Source organism: Anguilla anguilla, chromosome 1 (assembly GCF_013347855.1).
Source record: "Anguilla anguilla isolate fAngAng1 chromosome 1, fAngAng1.pri, whole genome shotgun sequence".
Classification (NCBI taxonomy): domain Eukaryota; kingdom Metazoa; phylum Chordata; class Actinopteri; order Anguilliformes; family Anguillidae; genus Anguilla; species Anguilla anguilla.
This window is the reverse complement of record NC_049201.1, coordinates 65,075,251-65,102,159: the sequence shown is the minus strand read 5'-3', so window position 1 is coordinate 65,102,159 and position 26,909 is coordinate 65,075,251. Positions and strand designations below refer to the sequence as shown.

The 26,909-nt window shown below is 40.9% G+C and overlaps 1 protein-coding gene across 2 annotated transcripts in view; it reads left to right on the top strand.

Moving 5' to 3' along the window:
* Positions 1-26,107, top strand: part of LOC118211966 (thrombospondin type-1 domain-containing protein 7A) — a 112,751-nt gene extending 86,644 nt beyond the window's left edge. For both annotated transcript variants that reach the window (XM_035389599.1, XM_035389590.1), the window contains 11 exons: positions 399-540; positions 2,374-2,489; positions 3,116-3,233; positions 7,527-7,672; positions 8,456-8,630; positions 13,136-13,309; positions 14,375-14,470; positions 17,968-18,050; positions 19,605-19,818; positions 20,574-20,661; positions 23,013-26,107. In XM_035389599.1, coding sequence (XP_035245490.1) covers positions 399-540; positions 2,374-2,489; positions 3,116-3,233; positions 7,527-7,672; positions 8,456-8,630; positions 13,136-13,309; positions 14,375-14,470; positions 17,968-18,050; positions 19,605-19,818; positions 20,574-20,661; positions 23,013-23,097 — 1,437 coding nt within the window. In that variant the 3' untranslated portion in view covers positions 23,098-26,107. The remainder of the gene's footprint in view (positions 1-398; positions 541-2,373; positions 2,490-3,115; positions 3,234-7,526; positions 7,673-8,455; positions 8,631-13,135; positions 13,310-14,374; positions 14,471-17,967; positions 18,051-19,604; positions 19,819-20,573; positions 20,662-23,012) is intronic.
* Positions 26,108-26,909: the final 802 nt, after the last annotated feature.

Here is a 26,909-nt window from a genome sequence, read left to right as displayed (position 1 = left end):
CGGCGCTCTGCGGCCGAAGGACTGTGTCATAAAGCACATTATGTGCAGGTCCCTAGTGGGAAGCTTATCTGTGTTATTCTCAGTGTTGTTCCTGAGCAGACTGCCCATGGATCTGATGAAAATGCTAATTACTGAAGGGATGCCAAGATTCCACGGGGAGCCGTGATGCGCTCGGCCCGAGAAATAGCCTGACATCGGACAAGACGATTATAATCAGCTCATACCAGCTGGGTTGCAAATTTAGTTCAGGTGGTTAAAGGAACATGGGATTTTTTACAGTTAATCTGATGGTCGTACCATAGCCAGTGGATAGCCTTCTACTGATAGTAATTGCTGTGTGCTGAGCAACCACAGGTGAACCAGAGAAGCAGCGCTGATGAAAAATCTTGTTTCCTCAGCCATGCAATGAGAAGAGCAGTCGAGAAAGGACAGCGTACGTCGTCCGCCAGCCTGGAATAGGAAAAGAGTGCCCAGCCACCACACAGACCGAAGCATGTAGCCTGAATAAGAACTGTTACCACTACACCTATAACATCACAGGTAACACAGCCGTCAAGCACTGCACCTGTAACACCACTGGTAACACAGCTACCCAGCATTGCACCAGTAACATCACTGGTAACACAGCGACCCAGCACTGCACCTGTAAGATCACAGGAAACGCAGCCATCCAGCATGGCACCTGTGACATCACAGGTAACGCAGCCATGCAGTATTGCATGTATAAAATTACAGGTAACACAGCCGCCCAGCACTGCACCTTTCACATCACAGGTAACATAGACTAATGGGGCCTTCGTCTCAGCCGGCCCAAATCTTATAAAGTATTTGGAAGCCATGCAAAAAAGGCAAGTGTTAGGTGAGGAAGCATGCCATCTGTTGATTATGTATCAGCACTTTGCATGACACTAAAACTGTATTCTGAACAGGCGGAGAATAGACAACAATGGCTATAGGTATTTTTGCTTAGCGTGATTTGGAGACAAACAATTTATAACACATTTATATTGCTCCCCCACCCTGTTCTGTGATTACAAGCACCTTCACTAGCAGCTTAACACTACATTATTTTCTATTGCTTGCTATGGTTTTGTTGGCTTATTATTTCAGCAATTGGGCTCTATCGGGTTCGAGCTTAAAATTTGGCTGGAGCTTGTTGGGCTGGTTTGGGTCGGCCATTAAGACGTCGTAGTTAGGCAGGCTCAGGCCTCATTTATAGCCCTCTGCTACATTGCTGCTCCAGTACTACATCCACAGTGTCATAGAGTCAAATGTGACATTTCTTTATTCATTCTGGTGGAACATTCAGCTTAAATTCAAGTAATACATATATTCATCTCCATATTAGTGTTTCTCGTTTTGTTCCATGCACAGTGATTTGAGCTAAGTGGGCATTAGCTTCAATAAATTGTTCTGTCAAAGATGAAAAAGGATGCTTTAATTTGTCATGGGGAGTTGACGGCTGAACACATTGTCTTCTGCTTGAATCGAGGTCTGTATGAAATTGGAGTTCACTGTGAGGATTTTATTCATCAGTGCTTGTGCTGTGAGCAGGGCACTGCAAAGACTTCCCATCTTTAATTCTGCTCTCAACTCTCTGGCTTCCCTGTCCCCAAGGTACTCGGGCATATCGGTGTCTAAGTACGTGATATTAGAAGGAAAGCAGATATTTATGGGTAAAGCTTTTTTAATGTGTTATGGACAAAACTAGTCTTTACTTCCCTTCTATCTTTACTGCTCCCCTGGGCCTCTCAAAGCTCTACTCTGTAGTCACTGTGGATTTGGCTTTTTGAAAACATCCACTCAGCCCTGTCAAAGGGTTTCAAATAGACAAACTGTATCATTGCCCCATGATGACTTCTAAGTAGCCTTAGTGGTTTGTATAGATCTCTGTCCTGTTTCGTAGGTCTGATAAGCTTGTCTCTCTAAAGACTTTGAGAATCTACAGAGGCTTGTGTACATTGTAACAGTTTTCCAACGCACACTCATTCCCTTTCTTTTGTGTCTCACCCTGCACCTTTAAAGCAGCGGAGCACCAGTGTGAAATCCAGTTCCTGGAGGGCAGGTTGTGCTGTGCTGGTTTATGTTCTAATCAATTCCCCTGACCCCTATGCATTTCCCAAACTGCACTGCAGCAAAACGACAGCTGAGCTGTGTTTGGTGGAGGTGATTAATTGAGAGCAAAAGTTTGTGCAAAATATCAGCAGCCACAAGGCCCTCCCTCCAGGTATAGAGATTGATGTCTTTACATTGCTAAATTAGCCAAAGGTGGGGGTTTCTTGGTTTCCTTCTGCTGTGGGCTGGATGGACCTGGATGGACCTGATTATTCTCTCTTATGGTTCTCCCCCTTTCATCTCTGTGTCTCCTCCCAGATTGGAGCACCTGCCAGCTGAGTGAAAAAGCCATCTGCGGGAACGGCTTCAAGACCCGCATGTTGGACTGTGTGCGCAGTGATGGCAAGTCTGTCGACCTCAAGTACTGTGAGGAGGTGTGCTCAAGCTTCCATATTTACATTTACATCTAAATAGAGAGTTTCTTAAATGTGCTGCCATTTGCTAGTCCTTACGCTTGAGCCAGTGTTTATATTTCATTCTACCAATCCAGTCAGTACTGTGAATGACCCCGTCTGTTCTTAAAATTCTTGGTCCATATGAAATTATGGATTAATGTGGTGGCGGATTGACTCTGGAAGAATGCTTTTTAGGTCAGGCAAAAAGATCAGCCACACAGATCTGGGGGATATTTCTAACAGAACCAATGTGGAATGTTGAGTAGCGGTAATGCTGAACTAGGGCCGGGTGAATTCCTGTCAAGCGCACCATGCCGTTGGTTCAGACACCCGCTAATTGGCCCCTTTGGGCTCCGAAAGTAATTCGACTTTACTACGATTTAACCCGTGACCCCATTTCGGCAAGAAGCAACCGCTCATTGGGAAGAACAAAGTGCTTGTCGGAGGCTGACAGGAAGCTTTCAGACTATCTAGAGTGAAAGCGGAGGACTCGGGGAAACAAATCGAAACCAGAGACATGCGCCAGAGAACGCGGACGGGAATCACCTGCGTAATATTCATGAAAAGGTGCGTGTGATTGACGCCATGGGTCCCCTTTCTTGCAGCTGGGACTGGAGAAGAAGTGGCAGATGAACACGTCCTGCACGGTGGAGTGCCCCGTCAACTGCCAGCTGTCCGACTGGTCACCCTGGTCCCAGTGCTCACACACCTGTGGGCTCATAGGTAAGGCCTGTCTGGGGCTTGCAGCACAAGTCACGTGCCATTGGAATCACATCAATAAAACAATCAAAAATTAATTGTAAATATATATTTTTGTTTATTGCTACAAACCCTTTGGCATCTAGGGGGTAAATGGGAGTAACATAGGTGTTTGAATGATTTGGTCAGCTGGTTTAGCAATGAACACAAGTGTTTTATTTACAAAAGTAAATGCCGTTAAAGTGAAAACATAAGACTTCAGGGTGAGCCCAGGGTAACAGAACAACAAACTATCTTCACTATCTTGAGAACGTATATAAAAAATATGGCACAAAACAAAATAGCAGTTCACCCCCAATGCAAACACCAAATGCTAAATGCTAAACATGGCAGCTTAAACTCATACAACGCATGTCAGTGGCAAAGATCCCCTGTGCTGGGATGGAGGTGGGTGTTATACAGGCTGTTGGGCCATGATTGGTTGTAGGAATTTGAAATGTGTCAATCATGAAGAATCAGAAACGCGAGTGGCTGTCTGTAGGCAGATACCTGTAGCCTTACAGAGAAAGGGAAATTTGCAAAAAAAACGAGACCCACAGGCCCTGCTGGACTGTGAAATTCATATTCGGTCAAGCTATTAATGGCTTGCACGTTATGAAAAGAAAATTATTATTCAGTGTGATAATTAATATTTTTGCCTGATAACCAAACCACCATGGAAACTGGATTTATTCTACTAAATAGGCTATTGTACAGCAATGTAATCTCAAATCTATTACCATTTTTGTCAGCTGGTCATTGAATGGGACAAGTTTATTAATTTGAGTAGTTTTAACATTGTACATAATATGAATTAAAGAGCCTCACCACACTTATTCTGCTTGGGGGAGATTTTTTTTATTTGAGAATGGTGCCAGATCTGCCTGGGAAGTAATGAAGAGCCTCGGAGTGACCTTATGAGTTATTCCGAAGGATCAGACAATTGATTAAGGCGCATTATGTCCGTGTGCATCTGGCCTGAGGGCCAGCTCTACTGTAGGAGTCTTTGAAGTACCAGCCAGTTTCACCTCAAGCAAAAACATGCAATATACAGCAGATATGGAACTAATGCTGGCCTGAGCAGCTGTGATATCCTTAATCTTTCCCCTGGCTAGAGGATCTTTTTCCTAGGATAGAGTAGCAGATACTGCGGGCTCATTGTGGGAGAAAACAGCTTATTTGCCAGAGGAAAGATTTTTGTGCTTTCATTCATTCTTACTCTTGTGTTTGCTCGGAGATAAACCTTACCTCCGGCAAAATTGAAAACGTGCGCTTGAAAAGCCTGGGAAAATGAGCAACATGGAAAATATACAGAGACCTCTACGATGCAGAAGGGGGAGGCGGTTATTAATCAGGCCTTTTAAAAGAGACGCGCCCCTGACGTATCGAACCCGCGAGCATAAATGATTAAAACGCTTTAATTAAAACATGTTCTTGAGCCAGGTGCGTTGACTGACAGCACGTACCATCTTCTCCTACATGCCTGCTGTTTGCCCCAACCCCCGCAGTGCCAGAACAACCCACGGAGAAAGGTACAGAAATAGAGAAAGAGAAAGAGAGAAGGCATCGAGTGCATGAAAACCTGCCCGAGTTGCATTAGATTGTTTGAAGCCGTGAAGCGAGCGTAGGAGATGCAGCTCTGAAGGCTAATTAAGGCCAGCATTGCCTGGGGGACAGGGGAAACCTTTGAAAGCAGCTACACAGGGAACACTTTGCCCTGGCTCCTGGAGATGAACTGGCAGCTGGTAGCGCTACTGTTGCTGTGAGAAGCACTGCTTCACTGGTGACAGCAAAATATTACCCCCTACTATATCAATCACTTCCCCCACAGCAGAATCATTATGCAGTATATTTGGTTCATATTTTTGAATTTGTATACTACAAAACAGTGATGGATCTGCACCAGGCCATAGGAAGGCCTGGTTCATTTAGTTCACTTTAGCCTTCATTTTGAGCAAAATATCTAAGAGAGATTCTTCAGTTAGTCTTTGTGAAAATATCTATGAATCTATGAATACTTGCTCCCCAGTATTTTGTTCTAATCACTTGGATTGGCGAGTCAGCGCAATTCTTCAGCCAGGAGGTGGCACTAATTAGTGAAATCAGCTTGATGAGTTCATTGGTGGAAGAAACACATGGCTGGACTTTTACTTTCTGATCCCTGGAATTTCCACCATCCCTGTGAACACTGAAGTCTGAATCAACAAATGCCATGAAAGATTGAATTCTGTTTGATTGAATAGAAGCCTGTGTGAGTCTGTGTTTATTGCATGGTTTACAGTGCAGTGCAATAAAATTTTACTTGGCTGATTTCAGATGATTTTTACTTAGCTATATTGTAAATGGGTGAGGTCAAAATCCAAAGGTAGACCAACACCATGCACATCAACTAAAAAATACAAACTCTGCTGTGTACCACAAAGAAATGGATATCTTTAAGAGCTTGAACGGTTGTGGTGTTATGAAATGCTTTCCACACCTCACATCTGAAATTTAAGGTGAAGCATATTCAATCTCATTGAATCTGGCTTTATTGTGTTTGTTATTATCATTTTACGTTAAGGAATTTATGTGCTTTAAGTTCTGCATTCTGCAGTATGATTGAGGCACAATGATAGGGTTTTACCAGTTCTAAAAATAGCATGCAGCCAACAAGATGTTGCCATTGCAACCAGTTACATTTCTGAACATGATTACATGGTAACGCTGTTTTCTGGAATTATTTTTAGGTATCAGAAGTATTTGCAGGGCAGTCCATTAGATATGTGATTTCCCTGTCTCGTTTTTCATGGACAGAATTTTATTTGTCCATGTCCATTTTATTTGCTGGGACCATCTCTGCAAAAAAAAATCCTTCCTGCTCCTCTTATTAAACCCTTTCCCAGCCTGCCTCAATTGAATTTCAAACAACAGACCTATGGTAATATTCGCAATGGTTTCAGGCAGTGGAATTATCATCTAAATTTGTTCCTCTGATTAAGTTACATACTGGAAAGGAAAGAATGAAGCACAGTGGTGTTTCTTAAAGCAAACCTTTGAGGGGATTTTTGGTAGAGAACAAACTAAATCTTAACTTGAGAATTCCTGAAAGGAGGTCTTTCTCTGTAGGTAGCATGTGGTGCGCATATGCCATTCAGCCATCTGCGTTGCCCTTTCAGGCTCACAAATTCATAATTTTTCCCTGGAGTCCTGTCTGAGCAGAACAACTCCGGTTTTCTGTTATCTTGTGGGATCAGCTAGGATGTGTTTAATGAATTATTCTGCTGTAACAGAGCAGTACATTAAAACCTCCCAAATATGCTCTCATGCTCCTTGAACACCTCATCAGCACCCTTTGTTATTTTTTAAAAACCCACACACCTGTCGTTACATTCAAACTAATCATTGTTGTATAACTACTCTCACAACTTGTTATGATTAATTGCTATGGGTCATATTTATGTACTAATAGTGGGTGGTTAGTGTCCGATAGTATGTATTGTATTAAAATGTTTTCATAGAACCTACTTATTTGCTTACTGTTCATATGGCATTAATATATATTTCAGACCTGTACTTATTTCCCATTAAATAAATCATCTGAAAAGCCCATCACTCTTAGCCTGAGTACAGGTCAACATTGAAATTGTATTTGGTTGGCTTTACAATACAATACTGGGCTCATATCGGGGGTGAAATGGGCATTTAGACTCATTATGTCTGGTTGGTTCATGCAGCCTCACAGGTCAACACACAATTGGTTCTGACCCTGCTCAGGGATGGGAGGGTTTTGGTTGGCTGGAATGTACGGCAACCCCTGCTGGTTTATCGGGTATCCACACCTTCATCTGTTGAGCTGCATGTGTCTTCCTCTGGAAGCCTGGACTGCGGTTTTATAAGAAGCAGCGGCTGACATCGCATGCTTCAGTGGAGAGCACAGGTGGACGTGCACTTTCCCAAAATGGCAACAGCCTGTGTGGGCTGTGATGAGCATTGCAGCGTGACCATGATTGGGAATTCCAAACTGTGAAACATTTGTACGTAATACCCTGTAAATAAATAATATATTCAACACGTTTATCACAAATTACAGCCCAGCTCCCTTAAAAGAATATTTGGTGTCTATTTGCCTACCAGTAATAATAACCAAAACACTCCCAGAATCCTTATTATCAGTTATTGTCAGTAAGTAGGAGTATCTGAGAATGAGAGTAAGTGAATTAGTGTGTTTTAAAAAAAAAAGATTTGTTCATAATTGCTGTGGTCGCTGAGGTGTTTCCCTTCTCCTCTCCACTCTAGGGACGATGGGGCGAAAGAGGGCGGTGATCCAGGCCTCCCAGGGGGATGGGAGGCCCTGCCCCGTGCAGATGGAGCAGCGGAAGCCCTGTCCCGTCCGGCCCTGCTACAGATGGCAGTACAGCCGGTGGTCAGATTGCATGGTGGAGGTGCGTCTGTGTCTGAGGAAAACACATCTGACACTCCCTCTCTTTTCCTCTCCATCTCTCTCTCCTCTGTTTATTTCTCGCTCTCTCGCGTGCTCTCTCAAGCTGCTGTAATCTGTTTGACACGGGGGGCGCATTGGGGGGTTTAATTAAAGGCATGGGGGAAAAAAGCAGTCCGTTATTTTTGCTCTTGATGAAAAGAAGAATGCCAAGAGGCAGGCTTGTTTATGGTGTGGAATTTGATTAGAAATGGAGCACTGGCTTTCTTTGTGCTTTTTGTTTGTGTTCATGCCCCTAGAAAAGAAATAAACTGACAGTTGTGTATGACAGAACAAATGTAACCAGCCACCATACCACTGAGCAGACTGCAACTGCTGAACTGCATATTATGGCTGCTCTTAGTTGGAATTTGGATTGTATTTAGTTCCTGGAAATCAATTTTGCAGCTGGATATGGTAATGGTGAGCCAGTTAGACACACTTTCTGGTAAAAAGTTTAAAAAGTCAATCGGGAACACCATACTAACAGAGATCCCATCTATCAGTTCAGCCATTACAAACAAGGCCATTAAATATGTGGGAGTGGAAGTAACAAAAATGTCATGAGTTATTATAAGTTAATGTAAGTACAAGAGATTTGATAAATTTGCAGTTAAATGGACCTGGCAAGAACCTGAGCAAAATACCTCACAGAGATGGAATTTGAAGATATTTTGGTGTCAAGTAGACAGTAACCAGGGCCCCAAAAATGTCTGTATAACTCTTGTCTGTGGGTGTGTTCTTCCAGGGCGCCAGGTGTGGTGAGGGCCTTCGTTTCCGGAACATTTCGTGCTTTGTGGCGGATGGCTCCAGGGACAGTGAGGGAAGCATGGTGGACGAGGAGCTCTGTGGGGATCTGGAGCCATCCGTGGATGGAGACAAACAGGTCAACCTGGAGGAAGCCTGTACTCTGCCCTGCCCAGGTACTGTACACCAGCCATTCTCATTTTAGTGGGGATCAGGTACAGGAATGAGTTCATGCTATGATAGCAGGCGTGCAGTGTTTATGAAAGGGCTTAATGCTGATTACAGTGCGTGATGCTACTTGTGGTGTAAAATACTACCCACAGTGTGCAGTGCTGATCAGCGTGTAGGACTGATCAGAGTGGGCGCTGTTAATCAAAGTGTGCATGTTTGGTCACAGTGAATACTGCTGATCACAGTGTGCAGTGTCACAGTACATATGCAATGCTGATATATGCACTGCTCAATATGCTGCGTTTATCACATTTTGCAGTGTCACTCTGTGTAGAGAATATGGGGCATGCCCCCGCCAAGGCGTAACTTGGCGGGATGGCATACCTGCCATCCCAATTTCTGAGTGTGCAGTGCTATTTGTACTGTAGAGGGTCAGTTAGCGCTGTCCTAGTTCTACATTATTCTTAATTTTGTTTGTTGTCTTATGACATCAAATTAATTTAGACTGTACTGCACAGACACAAACGGGCTATCTGATACTTTCATTTCCCTGTCATCTGCAGTGAGTCATCTTGACCGTTACACTCATTCCATATGGATGATTAGCAACTGAAGTAACAGACTGCGGAGGAAAGGCTGAACAGATGTGCAACATTCATAGCGGTGTTTGATTGGTGCTTCAACCACATTCCTGCACACGGAAAAAATCTGTACAGGGTGAATAACATGCGAAACAATGGATTGGTATTCTTAGTGATGACATTGTTCGCACAGTGCTGTGCAGTGTCAGTAAAGATACAGGAATACATACCCATTAGAGAGTCATTCACTGGAAGTAATGGACACTAGAATGGCAGTACAGCCCTCATATAGTGGCATTCTGGAAATATGTGGTTGAAGTGCTGGCAAAACCTTTCAATAGGGAGATTTTTTAGATTTTTTATTTATTTAACCAGGGTAGGTTTGCTGAGCACTGATGCTCTTTTGCAGCAACACCCTGCTTCACACTCATACACATTCACACCTGGGAGCTGCCCAGTACAACCACAATCCTCTATTGTTGGCCACTGAGCAGCTCCACTGGAGGGAGAGAACATTTTATTAGCCAATTAAATCAGGGGATGATTAGGTGGCAAGTTTTTGCTAGAGCCAGATCTGGGATCCAGGACACCGGGGAACCCCCTACTCTTTGCAATAAGTGTCATGGGATCTTTAATGACCACAGTGAGTCAGGACCTCGGTTTAACGTCTCATCTGAAAGCCGGCATCTCCTACAGAACATTGTCCCCGTCACTGCACTGGGGCATTGGGGTTTATTTGACCAGAGGGAAGATTGCCCCCTGCTGGCCCACCAACACCACTTCCAGCAGCAACACAGTATTCCCTGGTGGTCTCCCATCCAAGTACTAACCAAGCCCACACTTGCTTAGCTTCAGCCAGTCGGCAGGAGCAGAGTGCGTGGTGGTATGGCTGCTGGCCTAGAGATACCCATGTGTCCAGCCTTACGAGTTCTTGCAGATACCTTCGATCTTTCCTTAACTAGGAAACAGTGCCAGCTCATTTTGGCAGGCCTAATAGCCTCCAAGAAGACTATTATAAAAAGTTGGTTTGATCCTAATATCCCAATGAAATCTGTATGGTTACATAGCTATCTAGACATTCTTATCTTGGAAAGGTCCACTGCTTTGCTTCATGAAGCCAGTTCTAATACGGGAAGCGATTGGACAATGGCTATCGCTTGTATGAAACATGTTTTGTAAAATTAACATTCATGTACTGCCAGATTATCGTAAAACAATTTTATTATTATTATTATTATTATTATTATATGCTACATGTATGTATCTTTAATTCATAATGTAACTCTTTTTTTCTCCATTACCCTAGCATGTTTAAACCATTACCACCCCCCCCTTTTTTTTTTTGTTGCATATTCATTGTAATGCTATCCTTTTTCATAATGGTTTGTTCTTGAAAAATACATTACAGTTGTTAACAAAAAATAATGGTGGTACACAATAGAAACTGATAAAAATGATAAAAAACAACAAAGCATCATTGTTGAATTATTTACAAAAAAGCTATTAAAAAAGATGACTAGAAAAGCCACGTATAAATTCAAAGCTACACTAGACTATGATAAAATAGCCTCTGTTTCCTCATAATGCCCGCGTTAACGCTCTATCTCTGAACAAACAGTACCACATGTATGTTACATTTGTCCAATTAACTGTTAGGAGAATGGGGTTATGTACTTAAAATGTCTGAAAATGTGTACTTTGTGTACTTTATATTGTTATGACATTCATTTATTTATTTTATAATGTTTAAATAAGATGTACCTGCAGCTGAGGAATTATATCGTTGCAGTGTTCATTTCGTCTTTTTGCAACATATCGGCTTAAGTCTTTAACATTCTCTGTGACATTGAGAATTCCCATGGCTGCTCAGTTTGATTTGATACACGCAAAGATGTCATTATTTTAAGCGTGGAAGCACATTTCCAAAGTGGAAACATTTTTTGGGTGTGAAAATTATTAGCTTTTAAAAATGTGTAAAATGCTATTTTAAAATGAGTTATCCTAGATTTTGATCATCTTTACTTATACTCGGTCTGTATGTGTTTTGTTATTGTGAAAGGCAATGTAAATTCAGTGTGTGACTATTCCTCCTTAGTTCCTTCTCTCAGAATCTTGTTTATAAAATGACAGATAAAAATGAGCCTTTCAGACTCAACACTGCTCACTCAGTGTTCCTTCCCTTTAGTCATATGAATCCATACTGAAACAAAACCTCTTTGTCTTGCCACTATTTTAAGGAGTGTTCCACTAGGAGTTCTAACATCATTTTCTCATCTTGCCACCTGCCCCCTGTCAGAGGCAATACAGCTGCGCCCACATCCTCCCCTCCATAGCACCCCCCCCCCCCCCCTTCCTCGGCCATCATCACCAGCTCCCACCCCTCTTCCTTGTCTATATCAGAATCATGTCCTATTTCACATGTCTGCCATCTCCAAGCTGCCACTGTCACAGGCGGTCCAGCCAGCCAAATTCAGACCTTGCCTTATACAGCTGTGACCGGTGTTGGGCCAGGAACATGACTGCTGCGATCTCTGATCATTTGGCATGTGCTCCGAAAACATTGGAATATCTGCATCAATAAGACCATAGTTTTGGACCTGTTATGGTTCAGTTCCATCAAAGAGTAGAACATGATATTTGGAACGTTGTTCCATGGTCAGTGGAATAACACATAATAAAACACATTCAAGCTGAATAAAAAGGATAAATACTTTTAACAATTTCATTTGCAGTGTGAGAACATTCTGCCCTTACTCTTGGTCACCAATGTCACCTGCCCATTTGGTAACATACCCCTTTGTGTCTTGTAATATGCCTTGTAACTGCACCTCATTATCAAATTCCATGTGGAGCCTTTTCTTTTCATTCCAAACAAATCTGTACTCAGTATAACAAGATGCTTCCAGTAATTATAATGAGAACTATTTATTCTCAGTGGCATTTTAGTACAAACGCCCTTATCTGAGGGGACTGACATAGGCTAATATGCCCATTCATTGAATTGGCTTTAACTGTATATAAACTATTTACTCTAGATTCAAACACACAAATTTCTGACCATGAGTCTAGCATACTAAACAGTCGTTTATACATTTTTGCCCACTCCATACACAAGCCCCAGAATAATGAAACATTTATCTACGTCTCTGGGGCACACAGGATAATGCGAACCAAAGCTAGACCAGTAAACCGAGCTTGTGAGATATAAAAAGCTCCCATAAGCTTTTTCAATATGTGCACTAAGAAAACACATTAGCTGCTTAATAATAGATGAAGAACACCCATCTCAAAACTATTTCATTAGCATCATCTGGACTATCACAACAGGGCTTCTGAGTGGCTTTAGTACATAATTTACTTTGTGGTTTTGTGGCGTGCTCTGCCCTAATGGCATCTATGTACTCTTCTGGTTGTCCAGTTTTATATGATTGCAACTTATGCTGGTAACCTAATTATGTGGTAAGACTGGGTTACATGCAGGAAGTTGTTCAGGGATTGCCCATCCTAGGCCTGAGGGCCTGGAATGGTGAAGAGTTGGCATTCAGTTTTAAACTGTTACACATGCATAAATCCAGTTAATATTCTAATATCCTTGTGTCATTGAAATTTGAGGCTAACAGGACACATCAGGTTCTGTGGCTTTGTATTCCATCTGAAGAACCTTAAAGTAATGCTTATTTTCAAATATGAGAGAAAGTTGATTGAAGATTATGTCTGAGTTTAAGTGTACACTTCAGTAATTGCAACCACAATGTATTTAATTTAATTATTTAATCCTTGTGTATGTGATAAGAAATAGCAGTACTTTTTCATTTATGCTATTATTATTTATTGTTTTGCTTAAAGGATTATTGTGTCTACTTATATAAAGGATGAACAACACACTTCCTGGTGGTTAGTAGTATTGATCCAGAAATGCTGTTTCACAGGTGACTGCTACCTGAATGACTGGACAGCGTGGAGCCCGTGCCAGACCAGCTGTGTGAAAGGGGTAGATCTGGGACTCGGTTCTGTCCAGGTCCGGTCCCGGGCCGTCGTTGTTCAGGAGCCAGAGAACCTGCAGCAGTGTCCAGAGCAGGAGTGGGAGTCTCGGCCCTGCACTGGTAAGCCCCACCGTCTCCTGCGAGTGAAGCATGCTGTCCTGCATGTTATACATTCAAACAGCAGTGTAGCTCATTCAAAGCAATGGTAAACGCCCTCACGTCCAGGGAATCTCAGGATAAATGGTTACAGTTACAGCTACAGTGAGTTTGTGTTGTCAAGGAGCTGAGCTTGAAAGCACAGAGATGCAGGTTCAATTTCTAAGTGGGGCACTGCGATTGCAACCTTGAACAAACTAATTAGGCTGAATTGTTTCAGTAAATATCCGATAGCATATACAGAAAACATACAGGAAATCCATTGTTCAGTACCAAGCACAAAACAGTTGACCTTTTAAAGCAGATATATCAGTGCTTGATATCAAACAGATACTTTTTTTCTGAGATTCACTTTCTCAGAAGTACCCTGGGTGCCTTTTAAGAGTATAACCACAGTGTCCCACTTTGGATTCAAACCAAATAGCTGCTGGCCAGAAGTCAGTTTCTCTGGCAAATACTTGATGCTAATGCAGTTTCCAGGGTGACCTGGTTTCTCAGTATCACGCAGTCCTGAAGGGGGCTGTATTCAGGCACCATGTGAACATCAAATTGAGTCATGGCTGCACTGCACTTTCAACATGGCTACACGTCACTTTCTCAGCGCACCATCGCTACAGGAGCGAGCCCTTTAGCTGCAGGTAAAAGAGCTGGCGGACGTCTTTTTCGGAAGCACAGATACATTTCTGGGAGTGGGCCAGATAATAATAAAAGGAATGAAATCTCTTCTGGGATTTTGCCTTATGGTAACATTAAGCCTGTTGCTTCAAGGTAACGGAACTTAATATATTGATCCGTAGCTCTAATTTTGGAACAACCAGAGGAAAAATGAATCAATAAACTGAATAAAATCAAGTCATTTACTGACTGTGCAAACCGACTGGAATATAGATGCTCTAGGAAGAATCTTGCAAAGTGGCATTTATGTAATAGATTGTGACAACACAGTGGGAAGCGTATGTGCAGCCATGTTGACTGCAGACACAGCTGGTGTGCATCACTTAGGCAAGCTGTGCTCTCTGCCCCGCATAGATGGGGAGTGTTTCGAGTACGAGTGGATGAACAGTGCGTGGAGAGGGTCCTCTCGCCTGGTCTGGTGCCAGCGCTCCGATGGATTAAACGTCACAGGTGACATTTTTCATTTCTTTAAGTTCATACATGTTTTTTCCCTGCAGTTTATTCAAATAATTAGGCTTCATGTATTTACTGGCAGTGCTGTGTAACACATCTTATGTTGTTCATGATCGTTATCATGTGGATGTGTACTTTTTCCTGAGCTTGTGCCTGTGACTTTGTCGGCACTTGACACTACATTTACATTAGTAAGAAATTATAATGAAACGTGGGTTACAGTTTTCAATAAGGTCACATGAATTGGCATTAACTAATTTAGTTGTTAACATAAACATAAATTAATGATGAACAAATACATTAATTAAGCATGAAATCTAGTTTGTAGTTAACAAATACATTAACTTAGTTTAGGATAAACGTATACATTTATTAGTTAACCATTAACAAATGTATGAACTAACATTAATCGATGATGTACAAATACATTAACAAAACTGTACAGATTAAATTTTCAGTAATTAGTAATTATTAACAACTACTATATTTGATGCCAATCTTATTGTAATGTTTTACTGAAACTTGCTTTATAATGTGACCACAACTTTTATTTATTTATTAATTTTCAAATAGGTTATTTATGAGAGGAGGTGAGCAACTTAAAAAATTTAAAAAAATTTTAAAAAACATGACAATGTGCACCTTACAAAATTAAAGCAAGAATTGTCAGTCAGATTCTTAGTATTCACAAATTGACCAAGCGGACCTACTTTCCAATTTAAATTCAATGTGAATTTAAAATATTTCTGATGTTATGTTTTGACTGACCCACCTAAAAGATACTCTTTAGCTATTAGCTTGTTTAATTGTTTGGTAGGCTTTTCTTTAACTGTCAAAGTAGCAAGCAAGTTTTTGACCTATTGGCTGGTTACTTCACTTGCTACTAGTGCCTCATATTTCTGTGAGTACTTTCAAGACATGAGAACACCTATAATTTTCTCAGGAAATTTATGGTACGTTTTATTTTATTCACCTTATGATCTGCTAAATGAAGTGTGTGTGTGTGTGTGTGTGTGTGTGTGTGTGTTTTTTGTTTTTTTTTTGGCCGTAAACCACAAATCTACAAATGTACCATGACGGGTAGTGTAAATTTAGCAGATTGTGAGAAATGTGTGAATACCTAAATTATCCTTCATCACATACAAAACACTGGACCAATTAAAACATGCACTAAAACTGAAGTAAAGTTAGAAAAAAACTGCAGATTGTGAGCTATCACTTTAACTAGATATCAGATATACCTGAGGCAAGCTAGATGCAATTTCACAGCTTCTGAGCTGTTCTGAACTGCAGTATGTTGGTCAGCCCCAGAAGTGATAGCAGGCTGGCTTGGAGCCCAGGCTAGTAAAGTGACATTAAGATTGCTTAGTTTATATGAAATATGCCTTCTGATAAGTAATGGCTGTAGCATAATGTAACAAAAATGTGATATAGAAAATGAGCTCTGTAATAAATGCAGTTTCGAACGAGTTTATTGATTTGCCCTTTTTTTGTACTTGTGAATTGTTGGCACCACGACTTTCAAATATATTTAATTATTTAGTATTTATGCAAACATTTTGGTACCATGCAAACATTATGAAACCCCACAACATATTGAGCTTACACAGAGTCCTTATTAAAATAGGCTTTTTCAGTGTTTATTCTTGATGAGATACAGCAGTCTTTCTCAAATGTAATTAACTGTTGACACTAGAAATAAACAAACATTTGATCCCCAAGCCACATGTTCCATGTGTGCAATAATTTGCTGCAGTCCTTTTGTGGACTTTCCAAAACAGTCATATGAAAAGCCCAAGCAACATGATATGCGCAACTATGCAATATTGCAAGTGATCTCTGACTAATGTAGTTGTTAACAAATAACAAATGGGAGGGGTGGAAATTGTATCAGGAAACAGAGACTCATTATGATGATGCTTTGTAGTCAGAAGCAGTTGAGATGTACATGAGACATAATTTAAAAAACAATCCACCAGACTGGTTTGCATCACAATATCACAGATACAGCTAGTGTTGGTCAGTTGAAACCAGGCAACTATTTTCAGCAGAAAAGATGCATTTTACGTTGTCAAATAAAGAATCTCTGGGTTGGATGACATTGTCACCCAAGTTACTTTACCTCAGGTAATGATTGTGGACTGTCAGCTGCATGCCATCCTTGTGGTGTGTTGTGTGTTGCTGCATGTCGGTCTTCTGCTTTTTTTACCCACTATGTTTTTTTTTGTATGCAACTTTTTTCCATGCTTCCATGCTGTTCAGTCAAATTCTGTATATTATGCATGAGCAGACCTTCTTATTCAAGGTGCCAGGCAGTAGTTTTACTAATTTATTACATTACAATATTTTATCAGGCAATTCAGATTACATATGTTGCGGCCTACCTGGATTTTCTACCTGTAGTATCCTAGTCTAGCAGTCTAAGCATTTCCCCATGTTCCCACCATACGTTTAGTCGGCAGAACTTGAACGGAGTGTAGCACAGTGGGTAAGGAAGTGGGCTTGTAACCGAAAGGTCGCCGGTTCGATTCCCGGGTAGGACACTGCCGTTGTACCCTTGAGCAAAGGTACTTAACCGAAATTGCTTCAGTATATATCCAGCTGTATAAATAGATACAATGTAAAATGCTATGTAAAAGTTGTGTAAGTCGCTCTGGATAAGAGCGTCTGCTAAATGCCTGTAATGTAATGTAACTTGTGTGATAAACTTTGCCTTTTTGAACTGAGTTACAACTCCCTTTGGGATCTAAATTAGATTTCCAATTTAAAAGGAATTTCTTCCAGTCATTTTTTTACATGTATTTCTGCAATGATAGCTGGTGTTGAGGGCTCTTTGATATTTTATTCATGAAAACTGAACTGTATGTAACAGTTTCTATAATAATACAGCAGTGTAGTGAAATGAAAGTCACCGCATAATTTAGTCTGTATTTCTATCTGTCTCAACTGATGTGTATTGATTTTTTTAACAGATAGATTGTCCATGAAATCTTTCATTTCTTCTTCAGTCCATATTTCAATCAGTAGTTAAGAAGTAATTGGATGGTTCTTTCAAGCTATTTTTTTGTCATTTCAGTACTGTTTCTGTTGCTAGGATACTGTCGTTTGCATTTTTTTTTTTTTTTTACTTTCTCTGAAATTATTTAAGCAATGTCTTGCTGAGTTTTACACCTTATTATTACACCGTATTATTAAAAATAAGTACTTAATATTAAGTACATTTTCTTTTTATTTCCTGGCACAAAATAATGAATCTCATTGTATTTTATTTAATGGCAGCATGAGTTCCATTACTTCAGTACAGTCACCAGTTGTTTAGACATAAACACTGTTCCTTGTTCCTTGGTTTTGTTGTATAAATTTGCAACAAGATGTGTGTGGACAATTTAGCATACCGATTTGCCTCTGCACATACCTGCCTCTGTGTCCAACTGTGTCAGACAGCACTAATAAAGCACTAAGGGGTGACTCACTGCAAACCTCCTGTTTCACAGGTGGCTGCCCTCTCACCAACCAGCCGATGTCAGACAGGTCATGTGACCCACCGTGCGAGAAACCACAGTCCTACTGCTCTGAGGTCAGACGCAGTGTGATGTGTGAGAGTGTTGCAGATGCTGCGTGTTGTTCTGTGGGAATGATTTTTAATGGCTCCCTGTGTCAGGGCTTATTCGAAATTGAAACGCATGAACTGGCAAAAAGGTTCCTCTCATAAGAGATCTACCCACCCACAGGCACAGAGGCTGACACTGGAAGAGCAGGAAGGATGTAAAATAGGTAATAAACTCAGTGGACAGGGACATATAAGAGTGGAAAATATAAAGAGAAAGAAGGAGACATAAATATGCTAGGGAAAAAGAAACAATATAAGTCCAAATGGCTTTTTAGGTTTTTTAAGGCCTTTAGGGATTCCAATTTCAGGACTTTATTATAATCCTGTTCAAAGGCAATACAAACAGTGAGCCCTGTAAGAGCCTTAACCTGAGAGCACCTGGTCAGAATGTACCCCACGCCAGTCTCTTCACATTCAAACGCATGCACTTCTGTCAAGATGCATCGGCACCAACCGTCCTGCTCGGGCCCAGACTCGAGACCCACACGAAAGCCAGGGGGTAAAACTGCTGAAATAGTGCTACATGTCTTCCTCAATTCAACTCGGAGGAGATCAGACTCTCCCTCTGCCATCTGCCAGCTGTGCTGTTTCTGACCCTGCCGCACAGTTGTGTGTGTGTGCATGTGTGTGCGTGTGTGAAAGAGAGAGAAAGAGAAAGAGGGTGAGAGAGAAAGAGAGAGAGAGAGAGAGAGAGAGAGAGAGAGATGTGTAATGACAAATCCCCAGGCACATGTGAAAGTTATACCCTCTTTGGCATTCATTTTAAGTGATGCCATGTACATGTAAATAAAATGATAGTCAGTTATTCACATACATCCCCCTTAAAAAATAAAATAAACAACAATAAATACATCACACATTTAAACTTGTTGTTCTGCTAGCAGCTAATCTTGCTCAATTCAAACACCTAGCAAGTTGTCATCCTTTTAAAAATACCTGCTGTTTTATTTCTGACAGTTATATTCTCTTTTAAATGCCACTTGCCAATGAAACACCTGCTTCCAGTGTATTGTGTGCATTGTTCTGAGCTGTGACTGCGTTGGTGTAACCGTGCTAATACTTGATGTTGCTATGTAGGATTGTATCCAAGGGATGCATTAATTTCCCCATGAGGTGAATTCTGCTAATAATGGAAACCATCATTGTGGTTCAGCTGTAGCAAAAATAAACTGGTGGTGGTGTGGAAGTCTTTTAAGTATAATATGCAAAGAAATTCTACTGTTTTCAGATATAATTTGTACCACAGAAAAAAATAACGTTTAGCTCTTCAGCACCTAAGCCATTGTATCCATCTGCCATACAGTAAGACTGTGATGTTCACACCTGCTCCTGGGCATCCATTGTCCTGAGGTCTATAGAGACGTCATCCAGCCAATGTCTGATTGAGATCCGGGATAGGTCCAAGCTCCCATCCAATCATTTTAATCCAATTAAGTAATTAGCCCCTGAGTTCCAGCTGGGAGCAGAAAGGAGCGGAACAGCAGCGCACGCGTGTTGATCTGTGTGATTCTGCCCCCTAAGGCCGGCGTGTGTGTGTGTGAGGAGGGCTTCACGGAGGTGATGACATCAGATGGGGTGCTGGACCAGTGCACGCTGATACCCGTGCTGGAGATCCCCACCGCTGGCGACAAAAAGGCTGACGTCAAGACGAGCCGAGCCATTAACCCGACTCAGCCAACCACAAGTCAGCCCGGCCGGTCAGGGCGGACCTGGTTTCTGCAGCCTTTTGGACCGGGTAGGCTGTCTGTACCTGAGCTTTCTTTAGAAACATATCTGCAGTATACTGTTTATGATGTGTGTTTGCACATGGTTAGATTAAGGGTTTTTGCACAGCCCACTGGCTTACAAGCATGTCAAGATAAGACCCTTCCCCGTTACTTACCTGTTATGGCTGTTTTTAGGTATGGATAGTGAGGCTGGTGCATCTGTAAAATGTATACTATGCATGAGTGGCCATGAAGATGACCTGCTCCAAACGGATGCCTGTGAACAACATTTATTATTCATTACAGAGAGGTTTCTTCATCCTCACTGCATAGCTTGTTTTATATCACCCTCTGCTGTATAAAGTGGGGAATAACAGAGAATCAGAGGGCCTTGCACACTTTACCACATTTTAAATCACGTTATAGTTATGCTCCATGCAACAACTACAAAAAAAAACTAAATATAATATAACTTAAATTATGTATGTAAGGGTTTCTGTCAGGTGATTTTTGTGTAGCCACTTTCTTGAATAAATGTAAGGACAATAAATTTGCATTAGCAAATTTTATTGGTTATTAATGATTCTGTCTACTGTTATTTGGAAACATTATATTTCGCACTGATTTATATAAAAGTATGTAAAGACAAGTAGAAGATGTTGCTATTAACATTTAAAAAAATAATGTTCTATCTGTATCTGCAAATTTGACAGCCTGTTGAAAGACCACAGGAAGTTGGCTGACAAACCGGCAGGAAATGCTAACTCTCGCTCTGTCTTCACAGATGGTAAACTGAAGACATGGGTGTACGGGGTGGCTGCAGGGGCTTTTGTGCTCATCATTTTCATAGTCTCCATGATCTACCTTGCTTGGTGAGTACATTTTAAGATGTTACCTTCATGACCACATTATATCCATAACTATTGTGTTTTATACAATAAATTAATTTATTTCTTGCCCCTCATAATTTTTATTATTTTATTTTATTATTATTTTTTTTCTGTATTTCATTTGCTGCTAACAGCAGCTACTGTGCTAAATGTCTTTTCTCTGACCCCTGACCTCTCTAATGGAACGGTGGTCGTGATGGGACAAAACACGCATGAGTTGACTTTTACGTGCCCCAAGTGTCAGCAGCCCAACAGCCCATCACTTAGAGGCGTGCCTGTGCCTGTTGAGCTCATGACTCCCACCCCCAGTGTCCCCTGTCCTGCTTTACTGAGGAGCCACTGGCTCAGGTACACAGGATGCTTCACCCTTAGCGGCTGGCCCATCCTCCCTCGCCATTTGCAGTCATGTGACCTTGTTGGACAACTAGCATGTCATAGGCAGCAGGGCACCTTCATAGAGTTATAGATATATTTTTTTTTTTGGGGATGTGGCTTGGTGCAATGGTGTTTATTCACAGGCATATTCACACTGCATCACCAATTCAAGCAAGCCATTCTGGTATCTTTCATTGGTCATTAAAATACCTGGTAAATTATTCGGTTTATTCAGACAACAAGAAATCCACAGCATATACAACTTTGCCCAGAGCAGAATCATTCTGTGTTGGTTCACACTGCCCTCCGATGGCCAAGATTGACCATTCACCTGTAAGACAACCCAATATCCCATATTTCCACAGCCATATGAATTATGCTTTCTTCTGTTTTGTTGTATATTACATACAGTATAAAATTGCTTCATTGCATAATTATTTTGAGTTCAAACACAAATCTATTGTGATTTAAAATGGACTTTTAACTTTTATTTCTATTTACATTGGTTGTTAACTAGTACAGGTTGTATTCATATGTGAATTACAAATGAAGTTGGATCTAGTGTTGAGTTTTGTCTAAACTATAATTCAGCAGCCTACCTTGACTATAGGCCTCACGGTTTCCCTGAGGATAAGACTATGCCTGTTCCTTCAACTCTGAAAGCGGTGAATACTCTGTGAATAAGTCCACGTTCCTGTTTTCTGCAATTTTATCACATTCCAATAAGTACCCAGCCCTCCATAGGTCAGGACCGGTAAGCACAAACACAGTCAGAAAACAGGCCTGTGCAGTAGGTGATGATGTTTCACACTTTCCCTTCTTGAATGATAATAATCATCACCTGTCTGAAGCCATGGGTTGCGTGCACAGGGACTCTTCCAAAGGCAAACAAAAGCCATCCATCTAGTGCGCTCGCTCCATCGTATCAGCCGAAAGGATCAAAGTGAAGGGAAAAGCTCCACTGAGAAGCAGATAGCACTTTAACTTCTGAACAGTCTGCTAAATCATGGAGGCGCGAGCAGTGACAGGCCCGGCTTCGTCCTCCTCCTCCCAGCCTCGCTTATCTCTATTGCTGGAGCATCGCTTGTTTCAAGGCTGACATGTGCTCCGCTGTCCAGCTTCAGTGGAGCCCTGCAATAATGGGCCTGTCCAATCATGGATATAGTCTAATACAATCCTCTGTGTGTGAGTTCTGAATTTAACAAGTCAGTCACTGGATTCTGAAAGACGTTATGCGTGGCTAATGGGTAAACCCGTGTGCGGTGAAACGGGTGTATTTCTGACAATATGGCAGACGGTGAGGTATTGCATTAAAATCTGATATACTCAGACCAAGGAACTCAACAAAGCAATTAATTACAGCGTGGCTTTTTCAGTGGCAATACCTGCTCAGATCTGAGGGAGAACTGTATTGTGTTTATTTATTTTTCTTTTTCTTTTTTTACTGTTTAGGTTATTTGTGACAGTTTGTAGTTGTGTACAGTTTGTAGTATGTCTAAGCTGTTTCACATTCTGCACCCCAATGACAGTTACAACAGCTCAAAATGATGGATAAGTTTCAGACAGAGCACAGTGATTTGCTAGCTGGTTATGATAATTGCAGCATCCTAAAGATAGCTGGATGTTTTTATTTCAGCATGTGATAAAATAAAAGTAGATAAATAAAAGTAAATCAAAGTGTGTGGCGTAAACCAATTCCCTACTGGATTACCTTCTGCCCACTGAATGTGATTTTAGCAGAAAATCTAGTGACATCTTATTTTCTTTTTGCCTTGTTGAAAATCTGGCAAAACTGCTGTAGGCAAACACATAATTGTCACGTTGGACCAATAGGTGCTAATACCATGGTTTTCTCTGATAAGGGCAGGCATTCATGTTTAATGAGCTCCACTTGGCTAGTCACAGCCTGTTAATCACCTTGTCAATTACTCTATGTTCCATTTTTTCCCCCATCTCAGCAAAAAGCCAAAGAAACCACAGAGGAGACAAAACAACCGACTGAAGCCTCTTACCCTGGCCTATGATGGCGATGCTGACATGTAAACCACAGGGAGGGGCTGGGGCCATGGACACCCAGTTCACCTGTCACTGGAGTATCTTATCTTCATCCTATTAGCATCGCCTGCTGCGGTGTTATCTGGAACCGGGAAAAGATGGCCGACTTTCATTCTAATGGAACACAACACCTCAAAAGCAAAGTGGGATAAGGAAAATGCTTCACAAAAAAGCCAAGCTGGAGTATAGCAAGCCCATGCTTACCGGGAGCCTGTTTATTTTTTTCCTTTCATTATTCCTTTAATATTCTGTTGCACGAGAGCCTTTACAAACTTTTCAGACTAAAGGGAATCTGCCTTTACTTTCCTCTTCTTTATTTTGCTGTAATGTGAACTGCTTTCAAAGTGAAGGCTGCTGCAGGGAGTCAAACAAACATATTTATTTACTTTTCAGGAGGTCCTTCGTTTTCTGCTGGTGTTTCTCCACAGTGAAAGGCCGCAGAGGGTTGAATGCTCGCTGGGCTAGGATAGGGGTACACATTGCCAAAAGTCACCCAGGAGATGAGAAGGGCCTTATGGCAATCAAACTCCAGCCACTGGACTTGACGTGCATTAAAAAAATTAACAATTGAAGAATATTAAAAACAGAACACTCCAAGACCCAGTTCTTTTCTTCTATTCATTGTCCCTGCGGTATCCATTCTTTGGAAGATGAAAAATGTACAAATCTTGAACGCTGTCAATCTTTACTGAAACGTTTGCCTGCCTCCCTGTTTTTCATTTCAGGCACAATCTTTGCACTATATTAGTGCAGCATGATATGCACTTATATCTAGTATTGCCATAGAAAACTGCCTCTCTCAAAACAGGATGATGTACAGTCATGCTAGACGTGTATAAAAAGTAGACTTTTTCATGGAACGCATCAATATTTATTGACAGTGACTGGAAATGAATTGTGATAAATTACATTGTGTGACAGGATGGGATTCAGTGTAAATATGTATATATCTGAAAAAAGTTCTTGTCACAACACCATTTTTTAAACGCCAGTAACTTTTTGTGGTCTGTAAAGTTGAAGTCTGATGAGTGTCTTGTTTTCTGCCCGACTGACTTGTTTCTTATACTGTGATTTTGAAGGCTGTTTACAATTTCTTGTTTTATACAGTATTTGTTTTTTTTCCTCCACTGATGACAATAACACAGACAAATGAGTAGCCCGTTGTTCTTCCATATTTAAAAAAAAATATTTTGATAAAGTACATCCAAATCATGTGACAAACCTTCAACAAACAATCTACGAACAGCACTATGTGGAGTGACATGGCTTCACACAACAACCAATATATAATCTGCCTTATTGTCCTTACTGGAAAAATGTCATAATTGCTCTTCAACTCAAAACTCCCTGCGATGATTGTTTAAAAAAAAAAAGTATTTATTTGTTCAGCTGATGCCCTTATCGAAGGTAGCTTGTGGTGCTGATATAGTATGTGTTTATACAGCTGGGAAGTTTTCTGAAACTTAAGTACCTTGTTCAAAGTGTACATCCATACTACTCCATGTGGGATTCAGACAAGCTACCTAGTTCCTTTACCACTATACCACACTGCCACAGTTTAATACATTTGTTGCCACTTTCCTGTGTATAAACTAATGTATTCTCATAATAATATACAAAAGGTAATTGGTTGTCTAGCAGATTATCGGGTGCAGTCTAATGGGAAATCGCAGAACACATACAATACAAATATGCATCTCATTCTTTGATTCGCTAATCTATCACCCATTCATTTCATAGTAGCAGTTTGGCTTTAAATAATAGTGTGAATGTAAGAAGGCACTATGCTTTGTTGCTCACATGTCACATTATGTTATGAAAGCTCCTGACTGATTGAAAATGGTGGCAATGCCAGAAAACAACAACTGCTTATTCTTTTGAGGCCATTCCCTTTTGGGAGCACTGTCATAGGCCTTAGTTCAGCAGCTTGCCTAATTAACAAGTGTCAGAGGTTATTTTTCAGAAGTGTGCTGTAAACTCCTCAGTTTTGTTAATAGAATAATTCTCAAAAATGATTCTCAAATCAATCTAGATTGGAGTACAATTCCACCAGAACCGAAACACTAGTCCATACACTAGTATTTATAATTCACAAATTGATACATTTTTGAATATTCATATTTTTCATTTAATATTTCATTTTAATGTTACTATAAAATACTATTCAATTATAGCAGACAATGAAATGTGCCCATGTTAACTCAGATTCTCTTTTGGGTTAGGAAGTGTGGAGACTGACCCATTAAGAGTGGTTGTTAATGAGATGATGCGGAGAAGAGGTGTTATGTCCTGTTAATCCAGTTAACCCCTATGCCATAACATCACACGCACTCACACCCTCCATCCCTGATAAAGGATAAACCCTCCCACTCCAATGCCCACACCCACCGCACACAGTATGCCAATGTGTGGCTGCAGGTCTGGGGAACAAATCCTGTTTTAGATATGCACTATTAGGCTGTCCTTCCCAATTGGACAAAGCAATCAATGCAAGGGAACGGCAGATTGTGTGCAGAGGTTGCTGTGCATACTGATCAAAGTTAGGGGCAGACGATTCACCTAAAGTGTTTTACATGTATTCTTTAACAGATGTATCTGCCAACACCCAATCCCCCACCACCCTTGTTTTCTTTCCCTAAATTCAAGCTGCTGTTTAAAAAGAGCTCATCTTCACCAGCCTTTGGAGTTAGTTTTGAGGTCAGCTGGTGTAAGGAATGTTAACTTTTTTTTTTTTGGGTTATTTTTGAGTTGTAAATAACTGCAAACTGTATTTTTATTTTTTGAATTACATATGATATATATTTCTTTTGTATGGCACTGAAGCATTTAGTACAAACCTCTCCAGGTGCGTGTGCGTGTGCGTGATGTTACTGATCTTTGTTCAGGTAATGCAGATTATGTGTGGAAAAAAGAGGTACAGAAACAAGGCTCTGTCATTTTTTGTACAGGTTGTTTATATGTATCTGATGAATTGCTGATAATAAATGAAGAAAAGGATCCTGTCCTGTTTATTTTTACATTTAAAAAAAAATAACATTGAAATCATTCTATCAAAATCTCAAACTGAATATGCAATATTGACAGTAGAACTAGGCTATTTACAACTTTGCTCCTGAAAGTCTTGTTTAATGGTCACCTATGATTATCCATCCATACATTCATTTTGTAAATAGCATACTCCTGGTCAGGGTTGTGGGGGTTGGGGGGGTGGGTGGAGGGGGGCTGGGGGGGCGGAGGGTGTTGGAGCCCATCACAACAGACATTGAGTGAAAGGCAGGACATACACCCTGGACAGGTCACCAATCCATCACAGGGCCCATACACCATTTGCTGACACATTGATACCCCAAGGACAATGTAGACTCTGTCTAACCTGCATGTCTTTGGACTGTGGAAGGTAACTGGAGTCACCAATGATTCATTGCAATAAATTAACTGACTGGTTTTACTATTCTAGCACATACCTTTAACTGGAGCAGTCCTGATGCAAATGATTAAAAAGTTTGTTCAAAGGCCAGATAAAATATACCTACGGTGCCAATAAACACACAAGAAAAACTAATTTACAAATACAACAACACAGAATGTAACAATTGATTGCTTTTATGTCTACAGGCTTGGTGTTCTTTTGAGGTGGCTGCAGGTGATTCAGGTCAGTCTGGTTGCGTCCCCAGTTAATTCAAGCAGGCAAGAGTAATACCTTTACTCAAAAAAACCAACCTTTAAAACATCTGCAGTCCAAAGCTATAGATAGATTTATCTCCTCCCTTTCCTCTGTAAACCATATAACCATAGTTCTA